Source organism: Zeus faber, assembly GCF_960531495.2.
Source record: "Zeus faber genome assembly, chromosome: 3".
NCBI lineage: Eukaryota > Metazoa > Chordata > Actinopteri > Zeiformes > Zeidae > Zeus > Zeus faber.
In genome coordinates this window covers 21,506,432-21,525,709 of record NC_137190.1, presented here as the reverse complement: position 1 = coordinate 21,525,709, position 19,278 = coordinate 21,506,432, and the positions used below count along the sequence as shown (strand labels likewise).

General features: G+C 46.3%; 1 protein-coding gene across 2 annotated transcripts in view; it reads left to right on the top strand.

Annotated features, from left to right (window-relative positions):
- sox6 (SRY-box transcription factor 6) overlaps nucleotides 1-19,278 on the top strand; it is a 152,675-nt gene that overhangs the window by 38,308 nt on the left and 95,089 nt on the right. For both annotated transcript variants that reach the window (XM_079998340.1, XM_079998341.1), the window contains exons 5-6: nucleotides 13,004-13,253; nucleotides 17,471-17,681. In XM_079998340.1, coding sequence (XP_079854466.1) covers nucleotides 13,004-13,253; nucleotides 17,471-17,681 — 461 coding nt within the window. The remainder of the gene's footprint in view (nucleotides 1-13,003; nucleotides 13,254-17,470; nucleotides 17,682-19,278) is intronic.

Sequence of the window (19,278 nt, the reverse complement as noted above, 5' to 3'; positions counted from 1 at the left end):
CTCCAAGAGGTCGACGGACGGTTTATATATTCTTTTTTTTTTTTTTTTTTTTTTACCGTCGAGAAAACACACTGCCCCCTGTTCCTGTTTTTTTAAGGAGTGTTTTTACTCCATCTTATCTTCTGCGTGAGTAATCTGTAGGAGTCATTCAGGGTGATAACAGCCACCACCTTAAAGAAGCCATGCCGACCCGAACAGATACAGTGAACAGTACTGTTTCATACAACTGTGTTCAAGCCATTAGACAGAGAGAGAGAGAGAGAGAGAGAGAGAGAGAGAGAGAGAGAGAGCGAGGGAGAGCGAAAGAATGAAAAAAAGCACGTTGTTGCAACAAATATACAATGGAGGTTGTACAAAGAAACAGGACAGAGTGAGCTTAAATATGGATATTTGCTCTTGACAGAGCTGCGTTTTGGGGTTTTCCGAGCGTCTCGAGTTTGTTTTGTAGACGTGAGCGTGTATTGCGTCTTATTTCCTCTTATCTTTCTCTGTCTCTCGCTCCCTCTCTTCTTTCCCCGGCAAGCACCTCGTCTGATACCCTCTTCCCAAGAGCTAAAGCCTTTCAATTTAGATTTCAATTATCATGTTAGTTTTGTGATTAGACTTCTGTCCTCCAGGAATTAGACCTCTCTGCTCCTCTCTCTCTCTCTCTCCTCTCTCTCTCCCCCGCTCTTCCTGTGCAATCACATCCCCATCTGATGAATCGTGCATATAATTGCGGAAGTTATTGAATATGCAGATCAGTGCTTGCTCTTGGTGTGCGGTGTGTGTGGAACGCATTAACTTCCAACTGTATCAAACAAGGCTCCCTGATAAAGACCTGCTCTGATAATGAGAGGGGCAACGCACGCTGTTAGCCAGACACACACACACACACACACACATACACATACACCACAATGGCTGGGACTCAATTAGGACACATCCACTCCCTAATGTGTGTGTGGGTGCATATATGCTTTCAAAGAACATTGGGATCGTGAGGACATTAAGGGTCCTCATAAGGCTTCAGTGGTGTTTTCGTTCTAAAATATTATTATGCGCATCTCTTGATTTACCATATAATTCAAAAAAATTATAGCGCTGTTGTAAATTGAAATAATTTATCATTTTTTTCATCCATACAAGCCGCCTATACCCTGTATCTGTGTGTGTGTACATACAGTATATGGTTCAAAAAGGGATTGTGAGGGCACATTTACAGTCTGCATAATCCAAAAAGGCTTTTTTTTGCTGTTTTAAAAATTCCCCAAATATTTTGTAGACATCTCCCTTATTTACTGTCATGGTTCAAAACATTAACAGCGCGATTGTACTGTTTTCCTAGATGTCCCTATAGGCCACCTCTACCTGTATCCGTGTGTATGTGGAGGAGACATAATTCCACTTCAGCCGCTGAACAATGCAGTGCGTCAGGGGCTCTCCTCTCTTTCGGGGCAGTCCCTTCTGGTTCAGAACCGGCCAATGCACAGCGTGTTTATGAATCATTCAACATGAGGTATTTCCCCCATGTTACAAGACGCTGCTACCATGAGTCTCACACCCTGTCCCATGATGCAATCCCCCAGAGGCTCCTCATGGAAGGAGAGTGAAGCACTTCACAGGCACACCCACATGCAGCGGCAGTGGTGGCGGTGGTGGTGGTGGTGGTGGCGGCGATGGTGGTGGTGGGTGGTGGTGGTGGGGGGGGGTTCAAGTGACAGCTTTTTGGAGTGCAATCTCCAAAAACCTATTTTGGTGTCCGAGGGGAAAGTGCACCGGCACCGTACCAACAAAATAATACAACGTGCGTCGTTTAATTTACTTCTTGAACTGCAGGAAATGAAATGTGTTGCATGCTCTTTGACAGGTCAGTAGACAGACTAGTTCAAGCATCGGGAGAGATTCCAAGATTTTCACGTGTGTAGTTTGTGTTCTTTTTATTGTATTTTTTGCCTTTGAGGTGCAGAGATGTTCAACTGGGTTTCTTTTTTAGACACAATTGAGAAAGGAGGGAAATGGAAGAAACACGGCGTCATATTTTTAGCAGCAGTGCTGGAGTGATGTCGCTGCCATTTATAGCTGATATGCCGGTGTGGGTTTGCAGCCCAACTCTGCAGGACCCCCGCCCCCACACCCCCCTTCTCCAACCCTGCCAACCCAAACCCTGCCCAACAATGCACAGCTATTATGATGAAAAACAGGGAGAGGAGACAAACGCCACCGGGTACGCCATCTTACCTTGGGCGTAGAGCTTTACTGTGCATCCCCACACGGTCATTTCATTTCATTCTTACACTTCATTAAAACCAATCATGAAATTACAGCGGAATTCAATTACGAGCTGAATGAGAGGGCTGAAATAGATCTTGCTTATTTAATGTATTTCAAAAACGGAAAATGAATGCGGCGGCATACGATCCTGTATCTGCGGACGCACGTAAGCGCTTCAGAGTCCTCCTTCTGAATCGGCTCAAATGACACACTGTTAGCCGTCTAATTTAAGGTGGTCTCGGCTGGCTGACGACCAGACGGTCACTGCTGGAAGCCTATAAACACATCTATGCAAACACTTCCTATTTCAGACAATATATATAGATTATATACAGGGTATACCGCACAAGCGTGTTTGATATAGGGTATTGACCCTTAATTAACCCTCTCCCGGACAACAGCGGACCACCCTTTGCAGCCAAAGTTGGAGGTATAAGCAGGAATGACAGGCCGGTGCCTGGTCTGGTTTTCTGCCATGGCTGTCCGGTGTAATTAAGACTCGCAGAAGGCCTTTCGCACGTTGCCGTGTGTTCTGCTGCACCCAGCCCCGTCTACATTATCAAGGTTAATAGGATTGTGCATGTTTACACCAACTGTTAGCTTAACAGGAGGTCATGGAGGCAACCTAAACTTTGGTAATGGGCTTACTTAGGAGCTCAAATGGCATTATAGTGACCTACTAATACACAGCGGTGGAGGAAACGCTGGCGTTGAGCGCGGCGGACCCCAGCGGCAGGCTGGGTTGTTGTAGTGGGTTTTGATGCGTCGCCAGTGAGTTCCTGCTGCTCTTTTACCGTCGGACTGTTGCGATTGCGATGACCTTTGTCGAGTCCCGGCTATTGTTTGCGGATTGGTTACACACTCCGCAGCCTGTGAAAGGCACATCTGGTACCCTTCGGCCCGCTGGAGTTCACATACACAGCGAGGGGGTGGGTTGGTGCAAAGTAGGGGTGAAGTCCAGGTAACGGGAGGTGGGGTCCACGGCCACCCTCTCACGGAGCTCGGCTACAATTCCTCTCCCGTTATCTAATGTTTGTCCGGCCTTCAGCGGCTATTTGTCTTTGTCTATCTGTCTTTGTTCTGTTTATTTAAATCTATTTGAGACGGGGAGATGACGAGTTTCAGGAAAACTGTTTTCTGATTTTCTTTGTTGCACAACACCTGTATATGTGGCAATATATGTTATATTTGGAATAATACACCATGATAATAAACAATAATATACCATATTATAACAATAACAAATAAAACAACAGGGTGGATCCAGTCTCGAGCCGGTGTTTACAGAGCACTCGCTTTAGGCTTTTTAACACGCGATGTAAAGCCATGTTCGTTAAATGTATTTTTGACTGATACAGATATTTCAGATCCAAAAGAAGGATGGCTATATATGTTTCTGGGGACAAAGGGCCTCTTTGTGTGAGCGAGGGCCCCCCCTCCATGATATGGAGGAGTAGTTTGAGATTACCAGATTATTTGCGAGTGGCCCAGTGAGTGAGGACCGCAGCCCTGTGCCGTGCTCGGCCGAGCCCCAGCGTAATGACTGCGGTGGCAGGGAACCACAACACAGGCTGCTGGGAACCAGAGGATCATGGACCAAGGCCAGCGACCCGAGCCCTGCCAAACAATGTTGTTGTTTTTTCTTTTCATTTTTTTTAGTTAATGATTTCATTCCGAAGCATTGTCAGAATGCACGAGGCCTCGGAGGCGTGGAGTATATAGAATAAAGGATTAAACATAGAATAACGGAATATCCTTTTTGGATCTTAGTTTTGTAATGGGTATATCACATGTGGAAAAACTTTTATTTTGACAGACAGGCCTCTGTGTCTGTTTATATATATATATATATATATATATATATATCTTTTTTTTTCTTTTTTCTTTTTTCTTTTTGGACAAATGTGGAAGTGAGTTGGACCGTGGTATGAGTGTCCAGACACATGGTTAGGAGTGGACTGCTGAGGCATTTTCTGTTTCAGTCAGCGTCTAATCCACTACAGTGCTTCATCTCCTGGAGTGGAATACGGCACTTTTTTTTTTCTCCCGTCTTTCTATCCAGCCATGTCTGTCAGCTCTCTGATTTTATTAGGGCTATGTTTCACATTCATTTACACTGGGTTTCCTCTGGTCGTGCTGTGAATGAAACCGTCTTAGCATTGCTAAAACAGCAGCTTGTACATGTCTTCTGTGAACCAAATTTTTGGGCAATTACTCAGATCAATGGCAGGGCTTTCTGGTTTTGCTCACTTGCTCTCGTTTTCTTTTCTTTTTTTTCCCTCAGCCTCCCTCTCTCGTTTTTTTTTGTATCAGCTGTCAATCACCCAGGCTAACTTTTAACCTCTGCCAAACAGAGCCGGGTGCCAGCCATTCATTTAGTCCTTCACTTCTGCTCTCCCCTTACGTCCGACCTGTCACAGCGATACACACTGTTGACCATGCTTTCTATTCACCGGCGGCAAATGAATTGGTTTCAGTGGTTTAAATCAGCAATCAATGTCAGTTCCCCAACATAATAAGGTTTAATCATAAATCTTTGAGGTGTGGCCCGCCGGACCCCCTATTCATATCCGCGCTGGTAGATGGCCTCATCTGGGTGGAGCAAATGAACTACCCCCGTTTTGATTTTCCAATTGAGGTGCCATGTGAAACGCGGCTACACTCCTCCCTCCCTAATTTTATTCCAGTTCCTCTCCCCACAATCTCTTCAGAGAACTCACCAGGGCCGAAAGACATTTATATATATATATTTATATATATATATATATATATATATATATATATATATATATATAAATATATATATATATATTTTTTTTTTAAAAGGGGTCTTTAGTAGCAAAAAAATAGAAATTAGGTAAAAAAAAAAATAGAAAGAAAAATGTATATAAAAATTCATCTGAAGGAGATCATTGAGCAAATCAATTCTGATTATTTCTAATATTCTAATATTCTAATAATAATTCTAATATTCAGAAAAAAAAAATACTAGAAAGACAAAAACCCAAAAGAATAAGGGGTGGGGCCGCCTGCCGCTAATGGGATGTTGTCTTACCATCCTCTACAATAGAGCAGTTTAATCAAAGCAGTTTTGAAGGTAATTTTCCCAACCCCCCCACCCCCCCCCACCACCACCACCACCACCAAAGATATTCATGAACCGAGAATAAAAGCGAACAACCCAGCTTCTCTCTGTCATTAGACACTGCAGATTTTTCCCCGCGTTTGATTAACAACGGCTGGCGGCGGCGGCGGCGGCCTTCTAGTTCGGGGAAAAGGGACAGAGAGAAGGATAGTGGCACTACGAGAGGGAGAGCGCCAGCCCCTGTGTGTCGACATTCCAGATGTCCAAATGGCAGTTGTACCAACCCGCTTGCTTTTTGGACTCGCACGCTGCCAATAATGACCTCATGATGCCCAGGCCAAGGACTGAGGCCCATAAGTCTCCTGCCATGCAATACAATAACACCCCCCCTACCCCACCCCCACCACCCCATCAGAGCCATTCACTGTCACCAACACCCCCCCCCGGTCCCCCCCGTCCCCTGCCCCCCGCTACATTATCCTCCATAATTAGCCGTTGTTCTTGATTATTTGGCCCGAGAGCCGCAAATTATTTCTTTTCAAGCCCCGGTCTTCCCTCTGTGGCTCTCTGTGTTTCCTACTCACTCTTTGAGCATCTCTCTAGGAACTTCTCCCTCTTCTTCCTTGGCATCCCTCCTCCTCCTCCTCCTCCTCCTCCTCCTCCCACTCCATGGTTCGTTCTGTTGCCGGGGCCTGTGATAGATGTTCCACTTATTTATATATATATATATATATATATTTTTTTTTTACACGAGTGAAAGCTCTTTTCTGTAAACACTCAAGTGCATAGAATAAGTTATCTTTATAAATGACAGAATGGACCTGGGCCTGAATGGCGCTTTGTTTACCGGGTTTTCCAAAAAGGGGGCCCCCTCTCTCTATATTTCATCTGTCACTGTTGCTTTTCTTTCTTTCAACAATGGTCGATTGTTTCCGTGAAAAATTCAGGTTCCATTGGACAGGAGAATTCTGTATTATTACGCTCCTGCCAAATTCCAATCTCTGTTTTCCTTCCCCTGTGCTCACAAAGAGCTCATAACTTACTGTCAACTGTACGGCGGGGCCACAAAGCTCCTCTGTTGCCCGGCAAATAGGTTACGTTGGTTGACGGCCTGTCTCGCCGAGACTTTTGTCTAATTGCGGCGACGGCAACAAAGAGAGAAACTCGAGGTACTGTATTCCCCCAGAAGTCCCAGACAAGAGCGAAAGTGTGAGAGAGAGAGAGAGAGAAAATGAGAGGGAATAAAGAGGGAGGACGTAGTAACACGTAAAAAAACAAAAAACAAAACAAAAAAAAAAAAACAAGCAGCCTTTCTTGTTTTGCAACCTCTTTCCCCCCTTGGGAAGTTCAGGGAAGTGGTGTAGGCCCGGACCTGTTGCTGCCGTCTCGTAACTCCTGAAAGTTCGGCTACCGTTTCGACCTCTTTTTAACCCCCCCCAAAAAGAAAAAAAAAAAAAAAAAGTAGTGAAGTGAAGCGGTTGTTAACCAGTTGTTATGCAGTGCGTGAGTGTGTCTCGTTGAACCGAGGGAGTTTTACGTTTCCGCGCGTTGTGGGCTTCTTTTTTTAACCGTCCCTGAAAATCGGTCTGGTGACAGCCGGGGACCAGAGGAGGAGGAGGAGGAGGAGGAGGAGGAGGAGGAGGAAGAGGAGGAGGCGGCGACAAGGGACTCAGTGTGTGAGTGCTCGTCGACCCCTTCTTCTTGCGACGCAACTCTCACACACCTGCACGCGCCCGATATCGCCGCGATGCCGGAGAACCAATGCAGCTGCGCGAGTGTTTAAAGGCGTTTCCTCCTCTCAAAGAGAATATTATCACAAATAATTTACCCCGCGCAGCAATTATCAACGCTCCGCTCAATATGTAAAGTGCCCGCACTTCAGGCGGCGCAGCTTAATTTGCTCTGGGCGGCTGTTTCTCGAGTGTGCGTTTTAGCTGTGGTAATTGTTATAGTTTGTAATCGAAAAAGGCACCGGGAGAGCGAGTGAAGAGGGGATGAAGCACGGGCGTAATTGAGTTGACTTTTCGGCGGGGGCCTCAGGTCAACGCTGATGGAGGGGGGCGGCGGTTCAGGATTCGGGCGACTCGGTTACGGTACAGTAGGTTATACCTTGTTAGAGGATCCAACCGTTTAGCATATTTTAATATCATCATCTGTAATTATTTTGTCCAGCATGAGTTGAACAGATTTCTATCAACTTGTGAGTAATTAATGTGGACTGAAGATAAGTCAGGTCCGTGGAATTATCTTTTTTTTTTTTTTTTACCAATTTATAGTTTTGAATAGACGGATTTAAAGCGTATAGGTGTGTGTGAGAGAGACAGCGAGCATAAAAGACAGATTAACAGCGTATATTAGAGGGAGATTATGGATCTGGAGCGCTGGCTCACAATGAAGGGTGATAATTTAATTGTGCTAAATGGCGAGCACGGTGTCGGTGCTGCTCCAGCTGGGAGCTGTCAGGTAGTAATGTCTCATTACGGCAGGTGAAGAACCCCGAGGAACCCTGGCACTGCACCTGTTAGAACAGGAGGAACCCCCGGGGGCGAGCACACACACACACACACACACACACACACACACACACACACACACACACACACACACACACACACACACACACACACACACAGACACACACAAACACACACACATACACATGCACACACACATGAACACACACGCACGCAGCCACATTCACACACACACACACACACACACACACACACACACACACACACACACACACACACACACACACACACACACACACACACACACACACAGACACTCTTTTTCTCTCTCTCACACAAACACAGAAACACACAGGGACACTCTCACTGCCTCTCTTCATCTCTATCTCTCTCTCTCACATATATACACAGACGCGCACACACACACACACACACACACACACACACACACACACACACACTGATATATATATATATATATGATTGATATCAGTACAATTCCATTCGTGTCATCTTGTTATGTGTGTGTGTGTCAGAAAAAAATGCTATTTTTTTTAAACGCTTATTTTTTTATTTTTGATATTTTTGATATTTTTCCTCTCTTTCGAGTGATTTACTCATCTGGGTGGTGGCTCTAAAATTTCCCCCCCTGTTGCACATGTAATTATAACTGGAGGCGGAAGGGGGAAGAGACACATAGGCAGGTGGGCGGAGCTCTGGTCGGGTGTGTTTGTGTGTGTGTGTGTGTGTGTGTGTGTGTGTGTGTGTGTGTGTGTGTGTGTGTGTGTGTGGGTGACGTGGAGCTACTTATCACCATTGTATATAAAAGGTCAGCAGTGTGAAAGAGCAGAGCCGGGCATGGGGAGGGGGGTGGGCAGGGTTGCTTGGGGGGCTTTTATGATGCCGGTGGAAAGGGGATAGCTACGGCGACACATGGCCCGGCGGTCATGAGACCTGGGAGAGACGACACGAGATGAGCACTTCACACACTCGTCCCCGCGCCGCTCTAATGCGACCAATTAAAACGTAGCGTCCTCCCCGCCATGATGGAACATTATCAGCCAGAACAATCCATGACTCAAAGCATTCCCGGCCACATGAGCTCCGGCCCGAACCGGAGAACTCCTAATCCCTCAAATGTAGGCAATATTGTCAGCTATATATAGGCCAGTTCTCTTTCTCTGACCCTCCCTCCCTCCGTCCCTCCCTCCCTGGCTCCGTCCCTCCCTCCGTCAGTGTCTCCGGCTCGCAGGCAGGAAGGCGGTGTTTGATGCACTTATTGATTAGTTTGGTTTGTTAGCTGTTCATTGTTATGGTGTAATCAAGCGTGAGCGCGGCCAGCCCGTCAACCATTCGCAAGCTGCCTCCTGCACATATTTGGCTTATTTTCCCACAGAAGCCGATTCAATCATTAACGTTTGCATCAGTGCAGGAATGCGCGGTAGTCGCGTCGGCCGCGTTCTCCGAAAGACAACCGGGTAAACTGTGCAATTTGGCAAAAAAATTGATCGACACAAATCCATCTGATCCTGTCTGATGCGGGGAGACTATAATAATGTGTCGTTGCCCTCAGTTGATATTTTCAGTGAAATTATCCCGGCATTTCCTCCATTTTCCCTCTCGATCATATGCCGTGGTATTGTATAGGGATTGTCGGCGGTTGTGTGTGTGTTAGGGGTGGGGGGCGGGGGCGGTGGGGGGCGCCCCGGCGCAGCCCTCCCAGCTCTGCTAATAAATTATTAACTCCTGCTGACAAATACTGTTATGGAGCCCGCTGCAGATCTGTTGCATTCTTTAACAAGATTGCTGTAGACACATGTTACGGAGGGACGGAGACTCCCTCTCTTGCTCTCCATCTCTCCCTCTCTCTCTCACACACTTACACACACACACACACACACACACACACACACGTACACACACACACACACACACACACTCGCTTTCTTTGTCTGTCTCTCTCGCCCATTCTCCTTCCTGCGCTCCGTCTCATGCCTCAGCAGTTTGACTGATGGCTGGAGACCGCGTAAAAGTGCCTGCGAGACTGAATATTTTAGTGGTAAAATAATACCACTTGATTTACTGTGTAATGCAAAAGAACTACTTTGTTTCAGTCTCACACTCCATTGAGGACGGGTGGGGGGGTCACCGGAGGCTCTGGCTTTTTGGGCACATGAATAAAAAATGTGTCAGAATGTAGGTACTGTACTGTGTCGCTGCCCTTTTCTTTTCTTCTTCCCTCACCTCATTTCCCCTCCACTTGGAGAGCGTGGCCAAAAACTTTTTTTACTCCCCAATTTTGATTTTCAATTAACACTCACGCCCATTTTGAGATTGTTTTCTATTCGATGTAATTACAGGAAACAATTTAATGGCTGATTAAAATTGAGGGCTGAGCCCCGCTAACGGAAAACAGTTACTGGGAAAGACAGGAACGTGGAGCAACAGGAAAACCAGGCGGGCAGACGGACAGACAGACAGACAGACAGACAGACAGACAGACAGACAGACAGACAGCTCAAGTCTAAAACTCTGTTGCTGCTGCGTTCTACCTGGCTCGGTGGTTCTGTTTGCACAGCTGCCGAGACTCATGGGATTAACTTAGGCTGCTATTGTCCAGGTTTCCCTTTACTGCCCAAATTGATCTATGACGTGTGTGTGTGTGTGTGTGTGTGTGTGTGTCTGTGTGTGCACGCATGCTTGCGTTTATGTGTGTGTGTGTGTGTGTGTGTGTGTGTGTGTATGTGTGTGTGTGTGTGTGTGTGTGTATGTGTTTATGTGTGTGTGTATGTGTGTGTGTGTGTGTGTGTAAGTGTGTTGGTAAGTTGTGTTCATATTAATTCATCCAACAACCCAAGTTCAATGGCATGCTTACATATAAATACATGTACAGTCTTAATACATATAAAACTACCATCCCCATTACCAAAATGTCCCTCGCTCCTCCTACCAGCTCCAACTGTATCACCTCCATCTCAACTTTAAATCTACTCTCACCCGTCCTCGCTCTCACCCACTGGCCTGCACTGTCACACTGTGGATAGAACAGAGGAAAGGGGCCAGATGGTAATCAGTGGGGTCACACACACACGCACACATACACACACACACACACACACACACACACACACAAGCTTTTGCAGCCGCTAAACCGGCGCAAATAACAGAAAAAGCAACCCTCTAATTCACACATCACCCGCAAACGTTGAAATGCACTGCAAACTGACTATGTATTATAGATACATTTGGTCCAAAATTGGCCCCTTTCTATGCAAATGGGCCTCACTGCAGAAAACATCCAAGTCACAAACACCGGTGCTAATAGCCACACCCAGCCAGAGTGACGCTATTACTGTCTGTAGAGACATGGTGGTAACAGTGCGGACAAAAATGAATGCAGCGGTGCCGATCCGCTCCCTGCGCAATCAGAGCATATACTGTATACCTGTCGACTTAAACATTGGGATTTGAAATTAATGGAAATGGTACGTATTACCTCTCCGAGGGTTACTCCTTTGGGGGTCTCCGCGTGCGTGTGATCGCAAAATCCCCGTTACGCGGAGAAGCGCAACGGTCTCCCAGTGCTTAACATAGGAGAGGAACCCCAGGGTCTCCGCCGGACAATTTCCATTATTTGCAACCCTTCCTGTCAGGATTTGCCATAGCACCGGCGCAGCCCCTCCAAGGATTTCCTAACAATTTTACATGTTCATCAGACACTATAAATCAAAAGAACTACTGTCCGAGAAATATTTTAAGTTTTTTATGAATTTAAGACTGATAATTCATAAAACAGGCAAGTGTAGCGCAGTGATGTGAATGCATAATGACTCTCCAATGGAGACGCCCCCATCCCGCTGACGCACGGATTGGCAGATTATTTACTTTGCCACATTGATAATTGCGATCGCAAAATAAGGGCAAATTGCACTCAGCAGCAAATGTTTATGGCCGTGTTTGCGCTGGCATCATTAGCGCAATATCTTCTGTGAATCGGGCGTGAAGACGGCGCAGACAGCGCGCGCGCAAATTGATGCCGCAATCCATGGTGCGTTTAGCGGCTGCAATCCATTCCTTTTGAATTCGCCCCTCAACCTTTTCTCTCCGTATCATATATATATTTTAAAAATATATGTTGTTAATTCTCTCGGACCCTGTTTCTGTTTTTCAACGCCTGCTGTCCTGCAGCAGAGCCAAACGAGCAGAAGAGCGTCTCGGATTAGGAGTTAAATACGCTCTGTCTTCTCTTCCTCTTCTCTTCCCTCCACTTCACTTCAGTCGGCCATATTATCCCCTTATTAATTTAATACCAAATGCATAATTAGATTTGTTGGCACAGTGTTTAATTGCATTCATTGTTGAACAGCGTGAGTGTGGCCTCATTAATTGTGAGAAAAAGCAGTATCGCTTGTATGAATTCAGTACATCAAGAGGAACTTTGTTGGAAGCATTAGGATATATATATATATTTTTTCTTTGCACCTGACCATGTCAAGAACGTTCATCTGCTGAAATATTCATGAAAGCAAGCAAAATCTCTACTAGGGCTTTGGAATTCCAACCATCCGATTCCAAAAGATTTATTGGACAGCGGAAATGCTGTCACATTGAAATGTTAATCATTTTCTCATTTGACTTGCGGAAATAAATGCGAAAGTGCTTGTTTGTTGTTTTTTTTTTTTTGTTTGTTTTTTTAACCGGACGCCATCGCCGGCGTGTTCCATCCGCGTTTGGAAAATAATGAGATGATAGAGGAAAAAAAAACAAACATTGAAATTAAGAATGTGAATCATACACCGGCCCGTCATTAAAAAAAAAAGGAAAAATAATTGCCAGATTGGGCCAGCTATGTTTGAACTTGCAGGACATTTTGGGGTGTTTGGGGCCGACTTAATGACCTGGAGGTTTACTGGAGGATTGAGCTGAGCTTCGGGCGCTGCTCCAGTGTCAGATCAAGATTACCATTTGCATTAAAAAAAAGGATTAGGGACCCCATGTTAACCCCGGAGGCCACTCCAGCCTCGGGGGTCGTGGTTTCCTCTTCCCATCTCATTGTGCGTCTTGCAGAATCACTCCGATACGCGATGTTATCATCGCACAAGCTTCCTGACGCGGTTGCAGAAAAACCCTTAAAACCTTGTCAGCGGTCCTCAACCCGCTCTGACTCTCTCTCCCTTCTGTCTCTCCGCAGCAGAATAATGTCTTCCAAGCAAGCCACGTCTCCGTTCGCGTCCGTCGCCGACGGGGAGGACGCCCTGAATCCGGAGCACCACCTGTCCTGGGAGAAGGTGGAGGAGGGCGTGGAGGCGCGCAGCACGCCACAGCTCCCCCTGCACACGCTGCTGCACGGCAAGGCGCAGCACCCCGACGAGATGCAGCCGCTCAGCAGCATGCCCCCCGAGAGCGACTGGGATAGCCTGGTGTCCGCCCAGCAGCGCATGGTGAGGCCCCCCCCCTACACACACACACACACACATATACACATTCAGATATAGGTGGTTGAGGGGGAAATTGAGAAAAAACTTTCAAAAGCAAGATTAGTTGGAATTACATAGACTTAAAACAACACTATAACATTGAAATGACTTTGCCTTTTTCGGATTATGAGGACATGTGTCCTCACATTGACAATGTCCTTTTAATGCTGGTGGGTATGTCAGTATGTGTTCCTCTTTCACACACACACACACACACACACACATGCACGCACGCACGCACGCACACAGACACACATGCACACACACTTGTACACACAGATAATTGTACCCATATTTGTTGTGTTATTGTCTGGGGTCAATCCCACACAACGTCATGTGTTTCCTATTTGTGACCCCTATCATTTACACACACCACTTATGATTTTCACCACGGCCCCGGCAGTGAGAGTTAGTCACACATACATACACACAGGCACACACATTAGTCCCAGAGAAGGCCCGTTCCAGTATGTAGGAGTTTCCCTACAAAAGGAAACAGTAACAACAGAGCCCTCAGAGCGATCTCCGTGAAGATTTAAGAGCGCGCCCTCGGCCAAATCCTCGTCCCCGAAGTAAAAAGCCCTCCGCAAGTATTTTCAATCGCCCCCACAATGCATTGCAAAAATCTTTTTTTAAGTAAACTGACTTGATCGAGTGTCTAAATTATGCATTGGATGTGGGGTTTAATGTGAGCTCCGTAACACAAAGTTGGAGGGAGCTCTCACTGAATATATTTAGATAAAGGCTCCCGCGCCAACCTGAAGTTTCAATTATCATTAATTCGATGAGGTAGAATATAACAAGCAGTTTGTGTGGAATTTTATGGAGTTGATACCTAATGTTTCACACCGTATGTAATTCATTCAAAGGGAATGATCATGAAAAATTGATCGAGTATTTTCTTTAATGAAACGCTTGAATAAATGAGCCTCAGAAGCCAGTTGTTGTTTTAGTGGTAGTGACAAACATCCCAAATCATTTTGTTGACAAAGTTGTTTTTTCTTTGACCCTACAGTCAGTGTGGAAATTTGTATTTGATGGTGTAATGAACTGCTCCTCACCTCGTGGAGTTTAAAAGTTCTAATTCTAAGACGTAATTACTTTGTGCTTTATTTATTTATTTTCTTTCCTATTTTCATAGACGTCCTCTTTCTCTTACATTTTTTTTAAGCATTTTTTATCATTTGCCTTCATTGTCAAAGTTAGAATTGTATCATCATGTATCACGTTTCTGCAACAGTTATTCTCAATCAAATATAGACTGACTTAGTAATAAATATCAATGGTTTATCTAGTTAGTTTATCTAAAAAAAGGCTTTAAAGATGTATATTTTATAATGAATCTACCTATAACACACCAGTATCAGGATTAAACAGGATTAAAATCACAGTGGAACCCAACCCACGACGGTGATAATCAAATAAAAACAAATAAAAACAACTAGCGTTTCCTCCTCCATGCTCAGAGCCTCGCCGTTGTCCCCTAGCGTTTACAAATCCGCGTATTAAAATATTTCAGTCTTATTGTTGTTGTCCTCAGAGGAAGCTACGATCAGGCTCATCAATCAGCGTCGTCAATAACATTAAAAACAAAATTCAAAACGCATGACGACGGAAGGGAAGGCCAGCGTTTCCTCCTCTTGTCCTCTGCCGGTTTCCACCCCAAATGGAATGTGTTGTTTGGCTTTTTGCGCATAAACTCCATCTGGAGCGAGACCCGGGGCTCCGTGCGCTTTGAGTGCGAGGTGCTGGGGCCACTCGTGGGGCCACTCGTGGGCCGTAGAGGAGCGTGGCCAGGTGGTTCGTCTGCGACAGACGGACCTGCTGTAAAGAGACCCAGAGGAACGCTGAAGTGGCCCTGCAGCGGGGGCCGCCACGACCGGGAGCGCCTTAGCACGCGGGCACGACGCGGGCACACACACACACACACACACACACACAAATAAACACATACAATCACACACACACACACACACACTACACATATACACAAATCAGTCTGGGAGGCCTGTAGTCGTTGGGGTTTGTTTGTTTACACGAAAAGTTTTCTGCACGCACTTAGAGTTGTGCAGCGATTTTGCAGAGACAATGTGGATTCAGTCAAATTGGACAACGGACATCAAGGGATGAGAGACAGAGAGACACTCAAATCTTGCCTGGCGGGAAATTGCAGTTTTACAGCAGTTCACATTAAAGCAAAAGGCAATAATGAGAAAGTAATAGAACAAAAAGAAAAAAAAAATAATTACTGAAAAAAAAAATATATATATATACATTTAAGTCAAATAAAGTAGATAAAAATATTTCTTTTACAAGTTTTAAAAGTTTTATCGAGTTGCATCTACTCTATATGGAGTGTAAGTGAGGTGACAAGGAAGGATGACAGGAGACAAACAACATGGAGGGAGAGAGAGAGAAAGGGGGAGAGGAAAAAATAAAAATCTAAATTCAAATGATAGCGTTAAGAGGCGAGGGAGAGAAAAAGAGGGAGGGGCACCCGGCAAAAGAAATGGGAATTAGTGCCCTGCAGTGTGTGTGTGTGTGTGTGTGTGTGTGTGTGTGTGTGTGATGTGTGTGTGTGTGTGTGTGTGTGTGTGTGTGTGTGTGTGTGTGTGCGCGCAGGCGCGTGCATGTGTGTGGGCTCTGCCCTGAACCACTGCCATCTGATTATCCCAGGATGCCTGTGTCCTCCTCAACCTCCTCCGCCTCCTCCGCCGCGCCGCATAATCATCCAGGAGGCGCGGGCGGAGGAGGAGGCCGATGGGGTCGTGCCAACCTGTTTCCTGGTACCGGACCACCTCCACCTCCACCCCCACCCCCTCTCCCGCACACACACACACACACACACACCTTTCTGCAGCTCTGGACGGACGCAAGGTTGGGAAATTGGCACCGTCGTCGACATTACCGCCCAGAGCATCGTTATTTGTGAACGTCAGCGGCTCCGGCTACAGACGCGGTTCTGTCTGGCTTTTTTTCTTTTATTTTCATTTAATTATCAAACTCATGTTTATAACTTTTTTTAAATTGTATTTTTTTTACATTTTTTACATTCTTTTAAATCCGGGCTGGGAGGAGGGCAAGGCTTGTCAGTGTCTCAGCTCCTAGATCGCTACCTTCTGCTTTCTCAGACCCTACAAACCGTAATTAACACGACCTTCTGTCAGACACAACCCTTAACCAGGGCCACACTCCCACACGCAAAGCTCTCCCTCTCCCTCTCTCTCCCTCTCTCTCTCTCCCTCTCTCTCCCTCTCCCTCTCCCTCTCCCTCTCCCTCTCTCTCTCCCTCTCTCTCCCTCTCCCTCTCTCTCCCTCTCCCTCTCCCTCTCCCTCTCTCTCTCCCTCTCCCTCTCTCTCTCCCTCTCTCTCTCTCTCTCTCCCTCTCTCTCTCTCTTATCCACTCTCCATGCCGCTCCCTCGCCCTGCCACTCTCGCTCAAGCCCATTCTTTTTTTATTTTTTTTTTTTTTATTGCATTTTTTTTTCTTCCGCGTCTCTCTCTTTGTGCGCGGAGGAGCACTCAGCCAGTCAGCGCCAGAGGAGACGGGACCTTCGGTTAAATACTAAACCATGCACAGGTGGGACCGAAAAACAACAACAGTTTCGAGACAGGAAACAGATTTACGACGGCCCCTGGGGCACTCAACTAGAGAATAGGGCTCCGCTTGAAAATGAACAAATTACACAGCAGTCACCACTCACCCCCTCCCCCCCCCCACACACACACACACACACACACACAGACAAGCACGCACAACACAAATGCACACTCAAAAGCAATTTGAGAAATTACAGTTGGAAGGTTTTTCTCTGTTTAGTCTCCGCCGATGAAAAGTAGAGCTTCGGCGCATTACGGGCGATGCCCTGTGAAAGTGTACCTCATCATTTCATCTCAATTTTTCACTTGTCATATCTCATTTGTTGCCGGAGCCGCGGCTCCTGTCGACAATGTGGACGGAGGGAGACACTTGATACGGGGGGAAATCACCACTCCACGAATCAACTGCATTTGAATAAAAAAAGACATAAATAAACCGACGGGGGGAAAAAAAAAAAAGAAAAAGCAACTGTCACAAAGCTCAATGGAGCCCTGATGGTACACCCTCTCACCCCTCTCTCTCGCTCTCTCTCTCTCTCTCTCTCTCTCTCTCTCTCTCCTTTTTTTTTTTTCTTCTTGCAGGAGTCTGACAGCAATAAAGTATGTTCCCTCTACTCCTTCCGGAATAACTCGACTTCCCCGCACAAGCCGGAGGAGGGGGCCCGGGAGCGCAGCGACCTGCTGAGCAGCTCGGCGTTCGGGACGCCCGAGCGGCGCAAAGGAAGCCTGGCCGACGTGGTGGACACGCTGAAGCAGAAGAAGCTGGAGGAGATGACAAAGACAGAGCAAGACGGTACGATAAGAGAGAGTGAGAGAGAGAGAGAGAGAGAGAGAGAGAGAGAGAGTGTTGGCTGGTTGGGGTCCCAGGCCCTTTTTTCCCATATTAAACTATACTGCCTCGACTTTTTTCTCTTCTACATTCCTCTTCCCCTTTCCCAATTTCTCTCAGTAGTCTATCGAGATTCCTCTTTAAGTTCAATTTTTTGGGGGTTTTTACGTCATTCTACCTCTTTGCTCGAAACACACACACATAAACACACGCGCACGCACACACGCAAGCAAGCACACACACACACACACACACACACATCCCTCTATCCATCCCTCTGTCCTACCCAACACAAAGGCTTTGGGAAGAGCCGTGTTTCACTGTTTCCAGTTTGTTCTGAACCTCTTCCAGAGTGACAAAGGGTGGGTGGTGCAACACCTCAAACTAAGTGTGGTCTGGCGCCCGGTGCCAAGGCAAACTCCCCGACTATAAAACACGTAGTGCTGAGCCGCTGCCAGGAACATTACCTCTTTGTTTTGCTGCAGAGAACGAACTCGGGGGGCGGCCGTTCCAAGTCTGCTACTCATAAACAACTTAAGCCCCGCTGATGGATTTGACCTGTTTTATTTATTTTTTATTTTTCAATAATTCGTCTTTCTCAAAACTGCACACGCATAAAGACACGTAAGGATTGCGGGAACTCCGGAGATCAAACACGGAGGAGGAGACGGAGGCCAACTTGGACCAACGTGAAACCGTCTTCCTCGACGCCCTGTAGGGATTATCAAGATCTGCTCGTGAGAACCTTTTCCATCCGTCCCGAAAATTTCCCCCATGAGCCTGCAAGTCTATCAAGACCACGGGGGGGAGAAAAAAAAAAAAAAAAGAAAAACAAAAAAACAAATATTTGAAGGAGCTACTAAAACATACCACCCCCCCATCCCATTTTTTAATTAGGCTGTAGTAATATATGGTAACTACATCCAATCAAATGTTAGACCCCCCTGGGAACGCCATGTGTCTCGTGCAGCGTCTGGGGATCTTTTTACTTAAGCACTTTATCAGATGAATAAATGAGACCTCTGCTTCGCCTCGAAAAATGCGGCTCGAAAGGTGCTGCTTCTTTTATTGAAGTGCTTTTTTTCCATTTTTATCCGGATCCACGGCATTGGAATGTAAGCCATCGCGGCAAAGTTATTTTTTCCTCTTATGGACATCGACCCAAACTGGCACTGAAGCATATCCAGTGACGTAGGCGTTCACTCTTATCCCTTTTTTATACACGATAATTCATCATAACCCAAAACATTTTACCACACCCACCTGGAAGATCTTCCCGGTGTGGAGTGTGTGTGTTTGTGTGTGTGTGTGTGTGTATGCGTGTGTGTGTGTGTGCCTGGGTTTCAGCGGGGCTTGATTTCCTGGTAGGTGCTCTCCATGGCGAGGGCGGTCATTATGGAGATGAGCCCCAGCTGGTGAAGGTCGCTTTTTGCCATAATTTAAATGGTCAAGTGCAGCTTGGGAGCCGGGGCCGTATGCTGGAGAGGCCGCTCCGGAGTGCCATACATCTGTTTTAATCTCCTGTTAATAATAGACACTCGCTCCGTCTCATGCCCCCGCG